General features: G+C 32.2%; 1 protein-coding gene across 1 annotated transcript in view; it reads left to right on the plus strand.

Moving 5' to 3' along the window:
• SEMA3D (semaphorin 3D) overlaps positions 1-20,467 on the plus strand; it is a 191,926-nt gene that overhangs the window by 101,441 nt on the left and 70,018 nt on the right. The window contains exons 4-6 of the mRNA XM_012779523.2: positions 4,962-5,024; positions 13,557-13,676; positions 18,937-19,030. Coding sequence (XP_012634977.1) covers positions 4,962-5,024; positions 13,557-13,676; positions 18,937-19,030 — 277 coding nt within the window. The remainder of the gene's footprint in view (positions 1-4,961; positions 5,025-13,556; positions 13,677-18,936; positions 19,031-20,467) is intronic.

Consider the following 20,467-nt stretch of genomic DNA (forward strand, 5'->3'; position numbering starts at 1 on the left):
TCTGGATCCACAGAGAAGATTTCCTTTTGATTTCTGATGTCTGTGCTGCATGTGGGTGGAAAGAGCAGCAGTGAGCTTTCTGAGTATTTATAATCCTTGATATGAAAACTCTAAGGTCCCAAAGACCACTCTCTATCAAATTGATAGCCTTAAAATCTGTACATGATACAAGGTTAGTTACGAAGTAGGTTCCTTGGGGATATTTCAGAACAATAAAATAGGGCAATTATGCAAGTTGCATTTCTGCTTTTGGTGCGACTCTCTTTGATAAGCGGAGGGGAAGAATCTGTGCATGACTTCCTGAGGGAATAGTAAGACTGCATCAACTTTTAGAAACAGAGGTATTTGCTTTGTTATGTCCTGCTGAGAGCAACTTTTAATATATGGTCAATATCCTGTGTATGTAAGACACTAAAGTGCATGAAAATTTATATGGCAATTTATTGCTGATAAGTTCAGAAAGCATCAAGAATGGTAATAATTGCTACCACAAAACTGTTCACATTACCTAGTAACCAAGATGGTTAACTTTTTATAGATATCGGAGACATTGTACTTTTAGGTGTATTGTATGATTTCTGTCTAATAGTGATGTAATCTCAAAGTGTCCTGACTGGGCCACTGAAATAATTGAAGGATCACAGGTGCCTCTTGGATTTTTGTACAAACCATGCTGAAACTAGAGACTATATATAAAATATATATTATTCTATACTCAATCTGAGTTAACATCGCTATCTTTCCCTTTTTTATGTATCCATGTGTGTCTCTGTCTCTAATTGTCCCTTACTTTTTCCTCCTCCACGTCTACCCACTCCCACACACAATAGAAACATATAGAAGCAGCAGAATGCTATTTTATATATATGTTTGTGTGTATGTGTGTATATATTGTACATTATATATGTCACTTCAAAAGTTTATTGAAAAACAAAATTGTCACTTGAACATATTTTTGCCAACTCTAAGTAAAAATAAGATTGTATTTTAAAAACTTTTTTGTGCTGCTTTTGGTGTGTAGATTGAACTAAGGAAAACTGTTTCTTTAAATTCTTTACCAATTAAGAATCAAAAGGAATATTTTTAAAAAATAAGTCCTTTATTCTAAAGACTAGGTGGTTTGTAAAAGAAAATCCCACCACAAATCATAATTAAAATAACATCTTTTAAATATTGGCACAACTACAATGATACTTTTCCTCTTCTAAGTAAATGTTTAGAGTCTGGAAGACAATCAGATATCTCGTAGATTGCTGTTATTTAAGGTAATTTTGTTTGTGCTTCCTGAATCATGACAAGTTTGTGTCAAAATAAGCCAATATATAATCTCAATAAATCTTTATTTTGAAGGTTTGAATGTTATTTTAAGAAGTAAAATTTTCTTTGTGATACTACCTTAGAATCCCTTTGCTATGATACAAATTATCCAAGTATAATTTATATTATTTTCAGATTCTAGACATTATGGTATTGAAGGTGAATGAAGAAAAGAGAGAGAACATTTCAGGGAAAAATCTGTTACATAAACAGAGATTAGAAGATTTATAAAAATCAGCTTCCGAAGTCCAACAAATTCTTATTGCTTGTGTATCTTTTTATGTCATTTACCTGCTCATAATAAAGCTAGTTTTCTGAAGCTTATCATTAGTTGCATTGCTTCATCAACTAAGTAGTATGATACAACTAAAATTATAATTATATGACTTATAATTAATAGCTTAAATGTACAAAAAAACCATTAAAATATCTTTTAGAGATTTGTATTCCTTTACAAAGAGGGAAAAATGTTCAATTGCTATTTTAGTGTCAAGTCCTTAAGACGGAATTAGAGTAGAAACTACTAAACTATTATGTTAGAGTTGAAACTATTAACAGCAGGTTATTTAAAACAATGGATCAAAAGTAGAGACTGGTAAAGACTTTGTTTAGCGCTAAGTGCTCCTTAATGCTACCTGGACACAGTGGCTGCATTCTGTGTCCTTTCTTCTCACTCTGTTGTCTCCCAGGGATATGCAGTTACTCTGTTTATCGAGCTGTCTTCCCAACTCAGATCTGAGCACCTCAGTTCCACACATTGCCTGGCTTACAGATGGCCCTTCATAATTATGTGTCTAATGAACAAATGATTAATGAATAGTAACTATCAGTGCTGACTTTGAAATTTTCATTTGGATTTAAAAAATGATATAAAGATTGATTTTACATTTTGTCCTTCCTTAAATATATCCTTCCTTTTAGAAGCATCAATAAATATGTTCAAACTCAATTTGGAGACATCATTTATCCCATAATTTACTTTAACTCAATCTCCCAATACCGTGGGTTGAGGCTAAAAAGAAAAAAAGTAAAAGCTTGTGATGATCTCTCCTCTCTTTAAGACTCATTTTTACTAAATATGAAAAAGCTCTATTATTTTCTTTTTTATAATATTAATACCAATAAGATATGAAGCTCTGAACAAATCTATAAATATGTGTCCTAAATTTGTTTCTAAAATGTGATTAAATCTATCATCTAAAACAGAAAGAACAGGATCTGACATATTTACATAACTCAAAGAAATACTAATCTAGACTAGAGATAAAATAAAATGACTTAGAGATTTAACTAATTGATGAGTCTTGGATACGTATTCTTTGTACAATTTTCAGTCTAATGATATAAATTTTTCCTTTGTAGAATCACTATAATGGTTCAGAATCAGCAAGTATAGAATTTCAGTTTTGCAAGATGAAAAAATATTTGCACCCCCATATTATCCTGATTAAAAAAAAAGTTCTGGAGATTGGTCACACAGAAATGTAAATATACATAAGGTTATTGAATTGTACAGTTAAAATGGTTACGATGATAAATTTTATGTTATGTGTATTTTACAAAAATTAAAAATAACAATAACAATAAAAATAGAACCAGTAAGAAAAAACTGAGAGGATACTTTAAGTTCATAAGCTCAAATATGAATCAGACTCCATAAATTCAAGATGTTATATTTTAAGGAGAAAAAAAAGTCACAGTACAATAATTTTGTTACCAATGTTTAAAAATAAACAAACAACAAAATGAAGAAACTTTCAAATTTCTGTTCTGCTGCAGTGTTTTATTTTTCTTATTCATTTATTTAGGACTTCATAAGTCTGGTTCCTGACTGACTATTGTCATTTGGTCCATGGATAGCCAATCTTGATATATCTATTTATTAGCTTGCATTACTTACTTGTTTTAAATTTTGTATTAAATGCCTAAAAATTCAACATCCATAAAAAAATCTAGGATCTGTTAAATAATATGTTTCTTATCACCAACTCATCCTCACCTCCTACCTCACCTCTTACAATTATTCTAAATCCGTCTACTTATATATATATGTGGAATATATCTACTTAATTTTACTTATTTAACTTTATTCTAAGGGGATCATGCTGTTTTTAATTTGGGTAGGTATTCTTTTTTTCCCCTAATAATGAATTGTTACAGTCCCTCCATATTGCTTTTCGTTATTGTAGTTCATTGATATATGACTGTTGGCTATTATTTAAAATTATGTGCAAGCATGAAAATAGTGATTTAAACCATTTCTAAATAGATAGCATTTTTAGATCCTTATCGTGAACCACAACACTCAACACTTGAGCCTACTGCTGGCTTAACCACCCTGTCTATATATAAATTAAAATTGTAATTGTGGGTTTTCAAAATGAACAACCTTGCTTCATTTTAAAATTTCAATAATTCCACTCTGTCTGTCTAGTATGAGAGTTTTGAGTGCTTATATCTGTTCTTCTTTATGCAGAGACAAAAAACTCTAAAATTCACTATAAAGATCATATCATATAAACATCGGTGATTTCTAAATCCTTTGTTAATTCCAGGTTTAACAAGTCTCTTTCAGTGTATTCCCTCAGGATATTTTCTTTTTTCCTCACCCATTAAAACGTTTTCTGCTAACATTGGTGAGAAACATAATGAAAGTCTGTCAGAAACTCTTGGAGCACACATTATAAGCAACTCAGAGCTTGCTTTTCTTGTTTCTTCTTGCCTGTAGCTTAACAGAGTATTTCTTTCTGTAAGTTAATGGAGTAACATAACTGCTTAAGCCTTGTTTTGTAAAAACTTCCTGATGGAATTCCTGAACTTTGTTAAAAAAAAATCAACTTTCCGATTAGTTCAAAATTGTTAATCATAACTAGAATTTACCAGTCAAGGAGTTCGGTGTGTTTGACTTTAACCATTCGTCCAAATAACATTTATTATGTAGTGCTTGAGACCCCCAGTTCAGGAGACAGATAGACTTGGGGTAAAATCATGGTTCTGCCATGAACTAGTTTTGTGGTCGTTGACATGGTATTAAAATGCTTCAAAACTAAGTTTTCTGATTTGAAAATGAGGAGAGTAAATACAGCTATCTCATAGGGTTATTGTGAAATCTAAATAAGATACGACTTATAAAATATTTAGCTAAGTGACAGATACATCTGAGCTTCATGCATATTAAATATTGTCAACAAATTCACACTGATCTTTGGCTTGGAGTGATAACTTATGTATGTGACAGAGTGCTGTTTCCAACACCCCATCTCACATGTTTATGATGTACCACCCTTCTGACTAAACACAGAAAATCAGGGCAAATAGAGCCTCATATTTAGGCAAATGCTAATCTGAGATTCTATTGACATCAAGATAGTATTTACGGTCCTCTGAACATAATTTATCTATTATTACATTAAAAGAAATACTAGAATATTAACATAAAAATGGATGGTCCTCTATAATTTTCTTTTAGAAACTTTTCAGGGTGACTTTGGAAAATATTTAAATCTAAAAATTCTCACAATAGCTCTAATGACATACTTAATATCTCTTCTTCAATTTAACACATATACTCCTCTAATCAGAATTGCAGGATGTCAGAATGTTTTAGATATCCAGAATATAACATACCTTGAAATGTTTTACAGATTTTTTGGCCTGCCGCAAAAGAACGGGTCGAATTATGTAAATTAGCTGGGAAAGATGCCAATGTAAGTATGAAACTTTAAGAATTATCTTTATGAAACTGGTACTGACATAATAGTAAAAATTTGTATTAAATTTTATTGAATTAATGACATTAGTGTATTATTTTTAAGAGCAAATTAACACACACTCTGTAAAGATTAATATAGTATAAAATATTTCTATCTTGCCAAAAGCAGTGATATTATTCCCCCAAAATTTAGAAATTTAGAAATACTGTACTTTCTAATGTATTAATTCTAAATATCATTATTCTCTTCTCAAAAAATGATTAGAGGCACATTAGAATATTCAAAAATAAGCCATCTGAAAATATTCTATTTCTAGGAATGTATATTTTTCCTTTATGTACCTGTAGTTTGTAAATGTACACAAAACCATCAGTTATTTCACGATCACAAACATAATTGATATTTAATTTCATTTGAGTTGAAATTAAACTTACAGCACCAAAAAGAATTCTTTTATATGGTGACATTGTAGAGATAACCCAAAAAGAATTGGTTGAGAATGAATGACACAACATTGTGGCATATCAATCAGAAATAATTTACTATAAAAGTCAATAATAGTTACACGAAATAACAAGATAAATAAGGGTCCTAATATAAACTAGTTTAAACTACTTTAAGGACCAGTCAAAATCCTTAAAGACAGTTATGACTAAGCCATTTTTTTTATTGATGTGGTTCTGTCTGTATTGCATTTGCACTATCCAAGCTGTCCTGAATGCTTCCCAAAATTGTTACCTGATTTGTCTTTAACAATGACAGAAGAGTGCTGTGGCCCAGACTACCTTCTCTACTCATCTGAGTACTGTGATTTAGGCCACATTCTCTGTGTTCTGCCTTGAGTTCTTGCATTGTGATAATGTGGAGAATTGTCATTTTTCTGCAAAATAAGTCACATCCTACATATAACTCAAGGTGAAAAGAAATTCTAACCTTGGGCAGAAACGTGTGTATCTTGAGGCTTCTTTTGCAACATCTTCTATTGTTACCTCTAATCACAGTAACACATGAGTATTAAGCTGAGAAATGCCTTTATGTTTAATAATAACTAAAAGGTGTATTATATGAAAGCATAATTAGATTTAAAAACTTCTCTATCAATGTGATAGAAGTAAAACAATATGAAACGTGATCCTCAGAAGAGTAAGAATCTGAAACAACAGGTTCATTAATTTATTCAACAAATATTTTTAGAGAACTTAAGTAAGTGCATAATGTGTATATGAAACTGATAAGGCATCTGTGTTCATAGAGTTTTCCATCTAATCAGGGCTACAGATATTACTCTAATGATGGGATAGTAAGTAAAAGTACTACAAAACCAAATAATCAAAATGAAATAAAAGTTTGTGGTCATGCTTGATTTTGTATTCAGTTAGTTTGTTTTTTGGGGGGGTTTTTTTTGTTTTTTTTTGACACAGAGTCTCGCTTTGTTGCCCAGGCTAGAGTGAGTGCCATGGCATCAGCCTAGCTCAAACAGTAACCTCAAACTTCTGGGCTCAAGCGATCCTTCTGCCTCAGCCTCCTTAGTAACTGGGACTACAGGCATGCGCCACCATGCCTGGCTAATTTTTTCTCTATATATTAGTTGGCCAATTAATTTCTTTCTATTTATAGTAGAGATGGGTCTCGCTCTTGCTCAGGCTGGTTTCGAACTCCTGACTTCAAGCAATCCTCCCGCCTCATCCTCCCAGAGTGCTAGGATTACAGGCGTGAGCCACCGCGCCCAGCTTCAGTTAGTATTAAATATGATCTTTTCAGGCACATTTATGTTAGCAGAAATATATTAGGAAGTGTTAGTATCAAATACAGTGGGAAATACATTTTTACATTTATTTCACTAGAAATAAAAAAGATTAAACTTTTCTAGAATACATTCTTCTTCCTCACATAACTTTAATATCTTCCCTCTATTCAGTATTCCAACATTGAATAGGTACAATAAAAGCATCAATACTTTATTGAACTCATTGGGGAAAAAATGTTTTAGTTATGAGAGTTTTCAAAAGTATTTTGTTGAATGAACCGTAGAAGCATGACATAACCATATGAATAGATGTATATGTGTGTTTCACCAATGTGGACATTTTTATGTGTGTTTCACCAGTATTAAGTGTATGATAAGGAGGCAAGAAGGTAAAGGATGTTTTCAAATGGCAATAACTATTCTCAATTTTCTCATGGACTAGATGAGAGATAAACACTCAAGGTCAAACAATCAGTGAAGGTTTAAATTGTGACAGTGTTCTCACTTCGCTATGTTCACTAATTCTAGTTATATAGTAACTTAATTGCTCTTCTTATTAAAGCAAAGGGTGATAAATTATTCTGGAAATTGCATCTTTGAGCATGTAGGACTCTGTATATAGAACATATTCTTCCAATTCAGTTATATTTGTGAGCTAATAACCACCTCTAACTCTTAAACACATCTGCTGCTAACCCAGAATTAGGGATTTGAGTTTTTCTCTTTTTACTGAAGACTATAAAGTTACATACTGAATCATGTAGTGATAATACAAGTCTTCATCTCCTCATTTTTAATTTGTCTTTTTAAGATAATGTTCAAGGAATTATGATTACATTTATAATTTCATTTAATTCTTACAACACTATATGCTAGATTTTATTATTATTCCCTATTTTCTGGTTGATAAAATTAAAGCTAGAAAAATTAAATGACTTGCCCAATATCATACATCTGGTAAATAGTGAAACCAAGAATTGAATCCAGAAGTCTTGCCCCACTGTCTGTGTTCATACATAACACTATACAATCTACATATAAGGTCTAAAAACTATATCCCTCAAATCATTTCTCTCTTTAACATCACCATGATGTAGATCCCCATTTTGAACAGCATTGCATAAATTTTATCCAACATACTCTGGTTTTATTGACATCTTTTATTACCTTTGGCATTACCCTCCCACCTCCCTTCTCTCTAGTAATTTTTACCTACTTCCCAAGAGTGTGTTTAGGATTAACAAGTGTTTGGAAAGACTGTCTCTTTACACAAAGGTACTATATAACTGAAAAATAGTGAATTATTTACCCTAATGAAAGTTAGCTAATTGGGGTGGACAGGCAGTGGAAGATGAGGAAACAAAAAGAAATTATTCCACTTTTTGAACACAGTCCCCATTTTAATCCAAGGAAGGCAAGAAGTTACAGGAAGATATTTGGTAATATTTTCCTTCTCTTTAGAAGAAAGATATTCAAAAGAAAGTCATGAAAGAAATGTCTTTAGTCCTGAGTATATAAGTGTAGGTTAAACAGCTTAGTTCTGGCAAAAGAAAGCACAGGGTGAGGACAGCCCGAGCTGTTTGTCAGCTTAACCATAGAGGTGCACAGCTTTGTCAAAAGAGACAGTGCAGAGTTAAGCTATAGAGTTCTAGCTATAGAGTTCTATGATTATATATATATATATACATATATATATATTTAGTTTTTAAGAAAGTCTAAAACAAAGTGTTCATTGTAGAAATTTTGTAAATTATATATAAGAAAAAAAGGAAAACAAGTCATTTGTAAATACCTCCTCCCTCCTGAACACTACCCAGAGATAGTTGGTGACATTTTGACATTTATTCTTCTATCTTATCTATTTACTATTTTTCAGAATGAAATCATTGTATATATAGTCCCTTAAAACATTTTTTTTAACTTCACAGATTGCCATGAGCATTTTCCCATGTCATTAAATTTCTTTTTATAACACTACTTTTAATAGCTACACTGAATTCTCTTATACATTATTTCATCAATCCCCTATTGTTAGAAGTTTGGTTCATATCCAGTTTTTAATATCAAAAATGATGCTGCACATGAAAAAACTTATATATAAACATTGTGAACATCTCTGTTTATTAAGTAGACTTTTACTGGTTAAGGACATAAAAATTTTTATACACATATTGCCAAATTGCCCTCCAAAAAGGTTATGCCTCATATGCTCTAAATAGCAGTGCAAGATAATGAGAGGGTATATTTCTATATAATACCCTTACTAATCCCAGATACAACATGCAGTTAATGTTTACTACAAATGCATAGTAATGAATGAAATATATTTAATCTTTGCTAATGAAAAGAAAATTATTTTTGCTGTTTTTGCTTGAAATTTTTTCATTATTACAAATACTAAATATTTCATAGAGTTGCAAATAGGAGTTTTTAATGGTATATCCCTACAATCTGCTTATTTTTTTATTTTAGTATTTGCTTTTTTCTTACCAATTCCAGATTTATAAAACATATGTACACACACGTATAGGTACATATATAACATATATGTACAGTATAAAAAGTATATTATTACTTGTGTTTACTCATAAAAATATTCTTGATCAGTTATCTTGTTTGATGTACAGATTTTTAAATATTTAAATAACAATATATCTCAGTATTTTCTAAATATTCTCTTTTGCTCTTTTACCATAACTCATTATTGCTTTGTAATATTTTCACTGTTAAATCTTCTATTTTTAAGAGAAAAATGTGATATTTGGATTTTTATATATTTATTTTAAAATGTTGACAATTTAAAAAAAAATTTTAAACATTCCAAGACCTAAACAGATATCTTTGTGCACTGGATTGTGTCTGGGACCTTCTTGGCAAACCTAACATATATCACAGTGACAGGCATCTGGTAAATGCTTGAAAAATATTTGATGATCACTGTATTCTGCAAAATACACTAAAAATAAAAACAGACCAGAGTCCTAAATCATAAGTGTCTTCTGTATTTAACTTAAATAAATTAAAACTGGCAATTGCAAGTCAGTTATCAGAATTACATATAAGGCTGAACTAGATTTCATTGGACTCTATGTCTTGAAAATTACAAGTATTTATGTTTTGCTGATATCTCTCCAGGTATCTGGGAGAAAACTAAAATTCTAAGTATTAATGCATAGACTAATACATATTTGTCCGTTCTCCAAGTATGAGTTCAGCTTTATATTTGTCTTTTTCAATTATTTATCTGTGAATGGATATATATGATAGATAAAATACTGAAACATCTAATGTTACTTGAGAGAATTAAAAAGTCGATGTTTGTTTTTGGTTCTCTCTAGCCCCCTCCCCTTCTCCCCTCTCTCTCTTTCTCTCTCTCTCTCTCTCTCTCTCTCTCTCTCTCATTCAATGGGAGTGAGAGGTGGGGCAAGTGGGAAGGGGAGTAGGTAGGTGGAATAAGGAAAGGAAGGAGAAATTCAATACTTTCCTAAAGTTGAATATATTACCTGATTGTTTGGTCACATGCAACAATTGCCATTGTGGACAATGGCTGACAAATTAGCCAGCTTTCAGGGAAAGTTTAAAAAGCTGCTTCTCAAAGTTATCTTTCTTCATGCCTCACAGAATTACACTACCTTTAATAGCCATGCAAGTCCCTAAGTGAATTAAATCAAGTTAATTATTGATCTTGCTATTTAAGCAAAACCTTGAAGCTTTGTGGATGAAAAGAAAACGACACAGAATCTTTAAGGCTTAGAAAATGAAGTTATGCATTACAAGGGAAGTCATTGTAAAGTTTTTGCAGGAAGAATTCTTTGGCTTTAAATGTCCACCTCAGGCAAAATTTAAAGTAGGAGACCTTATCTTTTACTTCTGTTCACAGGTTTCTTTCCCACAGGCAACCATCACTTCTAGGCTGCTTAGAGAACTACCCTCTATCAACTTTCTTTTCTCTTCTTTTCCTGTAGCCAGTCTTCTGTTGATTGACAATGAGGTTGCTTCTAGTACTTTGCTATTACAGAGAATGCTGAATTCATATCTTTGCATACATATCTTTGTACACATGCACAAGAATATCTGGAGAATAAATTCTTAGAGGTTAAATTGTGGGTCATTTGAGCTGAACTGACATGTTTTATATTGTGTCAGATAATTTAAGATTCATTTTCAAATTTCGTTCTATTCCATGTTAGTCCAATCAGAGAGAAGGGAGAAATTTTACAAATTCATCCTAGGTAATGTGTCATCAAATCAGGGAACTTGTGTAATAGGTTACTTTCCAGGGATAGCTGTATTTTAATAAAGTACTCATAGATAAGCTAAAGGATGTGAAATATTTTAGGTGTGATTTGAAACTTTTTTAAAAAAATCACTAAAATTATATCTCCTGTGTGTATAAAACTTCACCTTGGGACTTATTTGCCTTTATAAACAGCGCTGCGTCAATCATAGTTTTCAATCTATCTGCATTCATAATTTATAATCTGGAAAGGGAGTTATTTTATTTCTTTTGGCAAGTATTTCTTTCAGAATTTTGCAAAATTACTTTCTAAATTCTATGGCTATTTAGTAAAACTGAGCTTTTGAAAAAATGAAGAAATAACTGGCAGTGAGCTAGTCCTATGTCACTGTAGCCATGTAATTTTACTCCTCCCTGCCCTGTATACTATTCCTTGTGTAGCTTCTGTCTTGTCATGAATCTCTTTGTAGAGGAAAGACCAAGACATGTCTTTTCAGTGAGCATGAGTGAGCAAAGTATAGGCTGAATAATATTAAAACCTCCTACTCTAGCCATGAGGCCATCATTTAAATTTATATAGTGATTATGTATATTTTTACACTATTTGTCTTAGCTTTTCTTATATTACTATGTCTCCACTGTTTGTTCAAAACCATTAATTTAGTATATTTACCTATGAGTCAGGTTTTCATTTGAGTTTTCCTAACATAATGTTAAATAACATGAAGCTAGTTCTGTATGGTGCCTTAGTGCAAATAGAAAATAAGTTCTCGTTATCAGACAATTTGATGAAAAGGTGGAAGACTTTCCTTCATAGAATGATCTACTATGATTTTGTTAAAAAGGACAATTTGCCAGAAAATTGTCTTAGTGGTTATAAAATTTTTATTTCTTAAGAGTCTACATAATTAACATATAAAAACATATAGTAAACATATGAAAATATTCAAGATAAAAAATATGCCTGTTGTGTGATTTGTGCATTCTTAGATACAATGTCTTTTTGTTGTATATAACCTGAGCAACTATAGGCAGGCTGCAGTTACAGTGCTGAGTCTTCCTACCTGATAAGGAAAGTTTTTTAACTGTGAGGTTTACTGAGGGACCAGTACTGAGATTTCATACCATCATAAACAGCTACAACTTTTTTTATAAGTAAGCAGAGGGCAGAAGACTCAATGAGTTGAATGTAACATTGCTCTGTGATAGATTATGCAGATTTTATTAACTGGGATCTAAAAATTCTGAGACATAAAACTCCAAGCCAGCTGGGTGAAGGAAGAACTAGAAACTAGAAAATCTGCAGATTTGCAGACATAGCCGTTCACTCTAAAATCAGAGCAGCTTCTTATTAATATCTTGGTGTAGGTCAAAATCTGAGTATGGACTAAACAATTATTAAATGTTATTTTATCTCATTTAATCTGTGTAACAATAATAACAATCTCATCAGTTAAGTCATTGTTTGACTTTTTAAAAATTTTATTTCATTCTAAGAACCACCCTACCTGTTAGATCATTGTCTTTTTTTAAAAAAATCTTCCTAAGAATCCTAAAAACAACAGTGACCATTAGGTCAATGTTACTGATGTGGAAACCATGGCTACTCAGGCAGGGAGAAATGGGATGTTTTCCAGTTTCATAGGTTACCAACTTAGTAAACACTTGCCTATCTCCTGGGCAGACTCAACCTAGAATAAAAGTGTGCTATAGCTGAGTGTTTACTCAGGAGTATGTCTTTGGGCCATGAAGCTGTGGTTCAAAAATTGCATCCAAAGATAGAAAATAATTAAGTTCTAAAGATAATGAGGATGTAAATAAATAGTTCTAGGTATAGCATATGCAAAACAAGAAGAAACATGAAAATCTCACCAAAAAAATTTGACATGGTACAAAATTTTCCATGGGAAAAACAGAAGAGTCTATTGGAATCAGCAGGAAGTAATCTAATTCTTAAAGGCTGTGTAACATTTGAAAATAAATGAAAATAAATGGTAGGACATTCTTGTCCATAAGAGTAGAGGACATGTATAAGGATATACATCTGTGTTCAGTGTTTTGTTCAGTGTAAAGCTGGGACAGATGATGTTGGAAAATAGTGGTAGCTATATGGGATACATTATGTGGCAATATCATAACATGATGGATTTTGTTTTCTATGTACCTCTTGAAAGAAAGACCCAGTCTCTACAAAAAATTAAATGTATGGATGTCTATTTCATATTCTGTTTATATCCATTTTCTAGGCCTCATTAAGTACCACTACAGAAATTTGCTTTCTAATTAACATAATTCTGATTAGTTCAAAAGTTTTGTAACTTCAAAAAACTTAAAAGTCACTCTGGTAAACCACAATTTCTATATTTGTCTTACCTTTTCTCTAAGTCAAATGTTTACTTTAGATATTGCCCATAAATCTTTTTTATTGGCCACCTTATTTTTGATTATTTATCTATCTACTTAGAAAATAGGTAGTATGAAAAATAGTATTTCAGAAACCTAAATTGTGTGTTAATACGCTCTTAATTTTTATGTCCAATAGACAGAATGTGCAAATTTCATCAGAGTACTTCAACCCTATAACAAAACTCACATTTATGTGTGTGGAACTGGAGCATTTCATCCAATATGTGGATATATTGATCTTGGAGTCTACAAGGAGGTAACATAATAAAATAGCATGAAAAACGTAATTTATTGTAATATCTTGTTACTTAATGCCTATGACATAAAGCAGACAGATTTGAATATAAAGATTGAAACATATAGTTTATGAACTGTATAAGAACTTGTATTCCTAACCATTTTATGGAATGTCATTTTCACCATAGATTTTATCAACCTAATAAATTTTTTTCTATAAAAATTTGTTTTTAGTGAGATAATCAAAATTAATAGTTCAAAATGTCAAAAGGGCTTGTCTTCTATGGGGTACATGTATGTCTTTGTCTTCTCTCAAGTTCCCTTTCTAACTATATATAGAGAGAAATTGTATGTTCCTGTTGGTAAAAATTCATTTCCCATGGATCTTCCAATGGAAATGAACCGTATAAATTATTTCCTTTTTCCCATCCAATAAAGTTGATCTGTTATGTTTGTTTATAATAGTGGACGCTACATAAAAATAATTTTCATGAATAGTCAGTGTGCTAATGACTATTGGCACACTGAACTCATTGTTTCTGCTGGAGCAAATTGACATAGTGGAAATAAAGTATGTATTAATTAGAAGTAATGTATTCCAGATATCAGTGAGCATTTTAATAAGTGAAAAATATGCAGATTTCAGAAACATACTTTAGAGGACACTGTTATGAACTGTCATGTACTTTCCATGGATTATTTCTTTAAAATTTTATAATACTCTTAATGAAGTTAGTACTGTTGTAATTCCCAATTTACAGGTTAGCAAAAATGGATTCTCAATGGAATAAATAACATGCTAAAATCATCCAACTAATAAATGGTCTAACAACAAATTGAATCAACGTGGCCCATCTCTAGAGCAAGCATGCGCAACTGAGTTTTTTTAGAATATGTGTTCCAAATTGTTGCTTTGTATGCAGTATCATCCTTATGTTTATGTATATCATGTGTTGCATTATAACTTTTCAGTCAACAATAGACCACACATATGACATTGGCCCTCTAAGATTATAATACCACATTTTTCCAGGCACTGTGGAGCAAACCTGTAATCCTAATACTCTGGGAGGCTAAGACAGGAGGATTGCTTGAGGCCAGTTGTTTAAGAGCAGCCTGAGCAAGAGAGAGATCTCATCTCTACAAAAAATAGAAAAATTAGCCAGGAGTGGTGACACATGCCAGTAATCCCAGCTACTTGGGAGGCTGAGGCAAGAGGATCACTTGAGCCCAGGAGTTTGAGGTTGCAGTGAGCTTTGATGAGGCCACTACAATCTAGTTAGGGTAACAGAGGGAGACTGTCTCAAAAAACAAAACAAAACAAAAACATATTTTTACTCTATCTTTTCTACATTTACATATGTTTAGATACACAAATACAATTGTGTTATATTTGCCTACAGTATTCAGTATAGTAATATGTTGTACAAGTTTGTAGCCTAGGAGCAATAGTACCATATAGCCTAGGTATACAGTAGGCTATACCATCTAGGTTTGTGTAAGTACACTCTACAGTGTTCATACAATGTTGAAATTGCCTAACAACACATCTCTTAGAACATACCTCATTGTTAAGTGACACATGACTGTACTTCCTGTGAATAACCACACATATTTGCAGGATAATGGGCTGTGTGTTTTAAATTGGCTTAGCTGATTCACACAGAGATCAAACCCACATCTGGGGCTGGATAGATTTTCCTCTCTAACCAACTTGTTTAACCAACTCATTCTCAACTGTTTGAATATAAAACAACACTGACAGTTAAATCTTTGAATCACTAGGAGACTTGGCAATGTGAATCCATCATTTTTGGTGCTGGCATAATGTTCTCTCATCTAACTTTGATGAAGGGTAATATATAACAGTAGCTCATAGCATAGGATGTAATTATATGATATAGCCCCACAGCTTGGATGAGTTTTGAGGCCTGAGGCTAAAGGCCAAACTCACAACCTGCTGAGGAAGGCAAATAGTGTTCTGTAGCTACTTAAAAGTCAGAAGTGCTGAAAGAGAATTTAGATGCAGCTAATTGCTTATTTGGGGACTGTCAAGAAGCCCTGGGGCAGTCAAATTTACAAGTTCTATGAATAAGAAAATTATAAGGGAACAGCAGTATTGAGCCTTGTGAGTTTTCAGCTGATTGTGAGTACAGGTGATTGTATGGCAGCCCTGGTTTGAGATTGTTAACTCTTTTTATGAATCATTTAGTTGCAAGAAATCATTGTACTTCTAGAGGTAGTTTAGAAGGCACTTCTATTATCAAACAAATAAGGTTGCTCCTAAGGTGGCTGGGAAGAGAGAACAACAATATACAAAAGGATTGGAGAAAGGCACACTGGGGACTGCTATGTAATGTGGCTGGGCCAATGAAAAGAAGAATCCCAAATTTCTTCTGACTTTGGCAGGCAATTGGAGAATGGTATTTTTTATTGAAGTGAGAGTATTCATAGGTTTGAGGGAAACATGGTGAGTTAGTTTCATACCTTCTGCCTTTGAAACCTGTTCAGTAGGTCATTCAAAGTTGGCAGATTGGAGCTGAAATTCAGCAGAGAAGTCGCTGCTGCTGTCAACAACTTGTAATAGTAGTCTGGGAACAGACACCCAGAGTCTGAAATATGGCTGAAGTCATTTACCAACTCCATGGTCTTATGCATGTTTTATAAACTTTCTAAGCTTCTGTTTTAGTAAAATGAGTATGACAATAATAGTAGCTATTTCAAAGAGTTATTTTAGGAAAAATGAGAAAATGATTGTATACTTATTGTCATAGCACTTGCTTCATTCCAGTCATTTAATATTCATCTATCACTAGACAACAGAAAGACGGAAAGGTACAGAGGCATGAGTTTCAAAAGTATGTATGTATACCATATATAGTTTATATAAAATAATATTCACATCCTACAGTACTGGGAGAGCCTGATATCTATTTAATAATTGGATTGGAAGTAGGTTCTTTACTCCCTTCTCCTGCTGCAGATCACATCTTTACATGGAGATGATGTTGACAATGATGACTAAATGTTTTCTTACTGTCATTTCTATCTGCTTAGCTCTTGGCTTCTCTAACAATATTTCTGTGTGTGTGTGTGTGTGTGTGTGTGTGTGTGTGTAGCTCAAACAGGTGCTTTTTGCATTATTAATTCAGTTTTAGGAATTTTGTAAGAAAAATGTTATGAAATTGAAATCTCAGAACTTACGGTGCTGTGTAATTCAGTTTATTTCAAGAAGTGCATTGAATCATCCAACATTTTTTACATAATTTTCCTATAAGTATCCTTGATTGGCTCAAGAAAACTTGCTTTCTTGCTATCTCCTTTCTCCAGTAGAGTATAAGAGAGACATTGTCCTTAGCTTCCACAAAAGCCAATTTTATGAGCTTCTCTTAAGAATTTAAAGAAATGTTCTATTTAAAAAGAGAAGTTAATACAACTGTATGAATTTGTCTAGTATCTCAGATCCATTATGAGATCCAAAATGACATTCTGACATTTTCTCAGGTTTTTTTTTTTTTTTTCCTCTCTCTCTTTCTCCCTGTCTATCTCTCTGAGCTTTTTACTATAATTTTCTGGGGCACTGGGATTTAGTTTAATTTTCACTTTACAATATCCTATTACAGGTTTTAGAGTCAACAGATCTGTTTAACCTGTGGAGAATAATGCACCTTTAATGATATTTAAATGTACTTACAAGTCACTATTTACAGGTGTTTTTTCCTGACATGTCCACATCCACAATTAGGAAGCAGGCCCTAAATGTGTTCTCATTAAACTTTTTTCATACCTAAGCTCCACTGTCACAATTTTTCATTAGCTGACTTGTTCAAACTAAACACACTTGGACTTGACCATGTTACATGCTCATGGTGGGTCTATAAATTTATTTAAACACTTTTTTAAATCCATGAGTTTGAAATTCTGAGACTAGATTAGTTAAGAGGATAAACTTTCAAGACAGCCCTGAGTTTAAGCTCCTGCTTGGCCTCTTTCTAGCAATGTGACACTTAGAAAGATACATAAACTCTTCTATCCTCAGTATTATATTTGCAAAGCTAGAATGATTAAAGTAGCTATAACATTAAGCTTGTGGTGAGAATTCTGTGAGACAGTATGCATATATTTCCAGGCCTTTGGTTAGTACCTATTAACTGCCAGGTACCATTATTATTTGTATTAGCGTACAAATACTTAAAATTATGGATTAGCAATTGTTAATCTAGGCTATTTAAATTGCTATTGTTATTTTTTAATGAGGCAAGAGTTACTACTTGTGATCTTCAAAAGAAAAAAGTCTGAAATGACAACATAATCCAACAAATAATCCAATTTCCTCTATCTCTCTTGCTTCATTGCTTACTTTCTACATAAATAGTACTGAATAGTCCTAATACATGCGTGCTTTGATATAACTTTGTAAATACTCCATCTAGAGAGAATGTCTGAAATGCTAGATTTCTCTAGCTAGTGCATGCACAGGGTGAGTCATCACCCTTTTTGCTGGATGGTAGTGTTGTCATTATTATGAAACACTCAAACTCATGGGGCCATATTCATTATACATTCATATTTTTCTTGGAAAGTTCAACTTAAGATGTTTTTTTTCCTGAATATTAGAAGTCTGCCAATGTCATTCTGTCTGTGGCCACTATTATAAAAATAGATATTTCAGCCAAAATAACTATGTGGCTTTAATGTGTACAGTGTTTTCATAATACTGAAAATACTACAACAGGATTTTTTTTTTTGTCCAGATGTATCAACAGCTTGAAAATGAACTGTCTTTGTTAGAACACTTTTATGTCACTAAAATGTAAAAACATGACAAGGCTCAAGTAATTTTGTTAAAGATGCTTAGTTATATAGACCATAATCATTATCCTGAAAGTATAGTTATCATAACAAGTTTATTTCTTAAGAGATTGAGTTAATTTTATTAAGCTCACTAACTTAAGAAAAATGTGTTCTTGGTGGTGCTTTTGATATTGGTAGTGGTCCCGACTAAATGAATTCATATGTATATTACTAACACTTCCAATTGAAAAATTCACTCAGTGTTATCATTACCACTTTGGGCAAAAGGAGACCAAAACATGGGTATTCAGTCTTGCCAGATATAACGTTTGCTAAAGAGTTAGGAAGCACAGCACAATGCACATGCTCTATGCTAAATTAATTTTCATCATATTAATGAGTTCGAATTTCATTCTTATCACCTATGTTCTTGCTGATTATGTTATTTTTAAAAATCTCACTTATGTTAACATTTCTCACAACAGGAAGTTATATTCAAACTAGACACACACAATTTGGAGTCTGGCAGACTGAAATGTCCTTTTGATCCTCAGCAGCCTTTTGCTTCAGTAATGACAGGTAAGATCAATGACAGGCAGTTCTTGCCTTTAAATGATTTTCTGAAGAAGTATGTGTTGACTAACCTACATTTTCCTATTGAGCTGGAGATAATTTTGGATTAATCTTCTACCAGCTGTTTGGTTCCAGTATTTTAGTGTCAACTCTTTCTATACTGAACAATCAATTATCGCTTATCAATGACATGAGGCCACAGTAATCCTTGGTATTTGCATAGTCACTTTTTAAATGGAAATTTGATTGAATTCTTTATAATGCAAAGGACACACAATTACTTGTTCTATAATTTTATGTATAGATGTCGGGGATTTCTTTATCCTGAGCCTTGTCCTTATTTGGCTTAGCATCGAAGTTAAATTTAGCAATTCCATAAGTGGGTAAATTAATAAATCAAATTTATCAAGCTATAGCATACATATAATAGAATTTTATAACATTTTTTTCCTAATTTCATTATAACCTTATTGTATTAATGGAAATGTGAAATTTTTGCTAGCTCAGTTAGTCTTCTCTTGCTTTGTGTACATCTTAAATTCTCTTATGAGATGACAGTCTTGTTCAAAGGAGACAGTAAGTAGTATGTGGTCTGAAGTCTGTTTGGAGGAATGTCGGCAAGACCTCTGAATTTCAGGCATTATAAGGACTTCTTTTGTCTTGGTTTGGTTCATGACTTTAGTCTCTTTTTATTTAACTTGTCTATCAAGTGTTTGAATAGAGGATAAGAGGGAAGCACCATGACATTTTAATTTTCACTTAGTGAGAACCAGTGATTTTGCTTTGAAGTGAAAGCATCTGTGTGTTTTTGTGTTTTTTGAAAATTATATGACTAATGGTTAGTTATTATTCTCAGAAAATGAGATAGATGATCTGTGATTCTGATCTTCCAAGTGAGGTTGACACAGCGTTAATAAAAAACAATAGATTGTAGGCATTGGTGACCCCTTTTAGAAATCCTTAAATATTTTTTCTATACAAAGAAGATTATTTTAAAGCCTGGATATTCAGATCTAATATTTGGATTGAAATATCCCATCTTTTTTCTAACAAAACATTTAAATACCTGCATTTTTGTATGTTTCAAAGTGATGGTTTGCTTCCTTTATTCTTACCATTTTTGTAGTGCCTTTGTTGTTGTTGTTTTTGTTTTAATTTGCTACATAATGAAATATTGTCCTTTACCTGCTATGTTTTAGGGAAATGCCTTATGAGGATGGAAGCAGTACCATATGTACATCTACTTTACATAGATGGATTTCTCTCTCTTGTGTGTGTTTATTTTTTCTTCAAAAGTTAGCTATTGTCATTATTAAGGTTGAATTATCCCAAATAGTCCAGTGAAAGGTGTATTTATGGATCCCTTCTTATCCAAGGCAGAATTTTAAAGATATGTTCCTAAGTAAAATTCAATTTCAATGATAAAATAATATCATTGTTCTC

Source organism: Microcebus murinus, chromosome 9 (genome assembly GCF_040939455.1).
Source record: "Microcebus murinus isolate Inina chromosome 9, M.murinus_Inina_mat1.0, whole genome shotgun sequence".
NCBI classification, from domain to species: Eukaryota; Metazoa; Chordata; class Mammalia; order Primates; family Cheirogaleidae; genus Microcebus; species Microcebus murinus.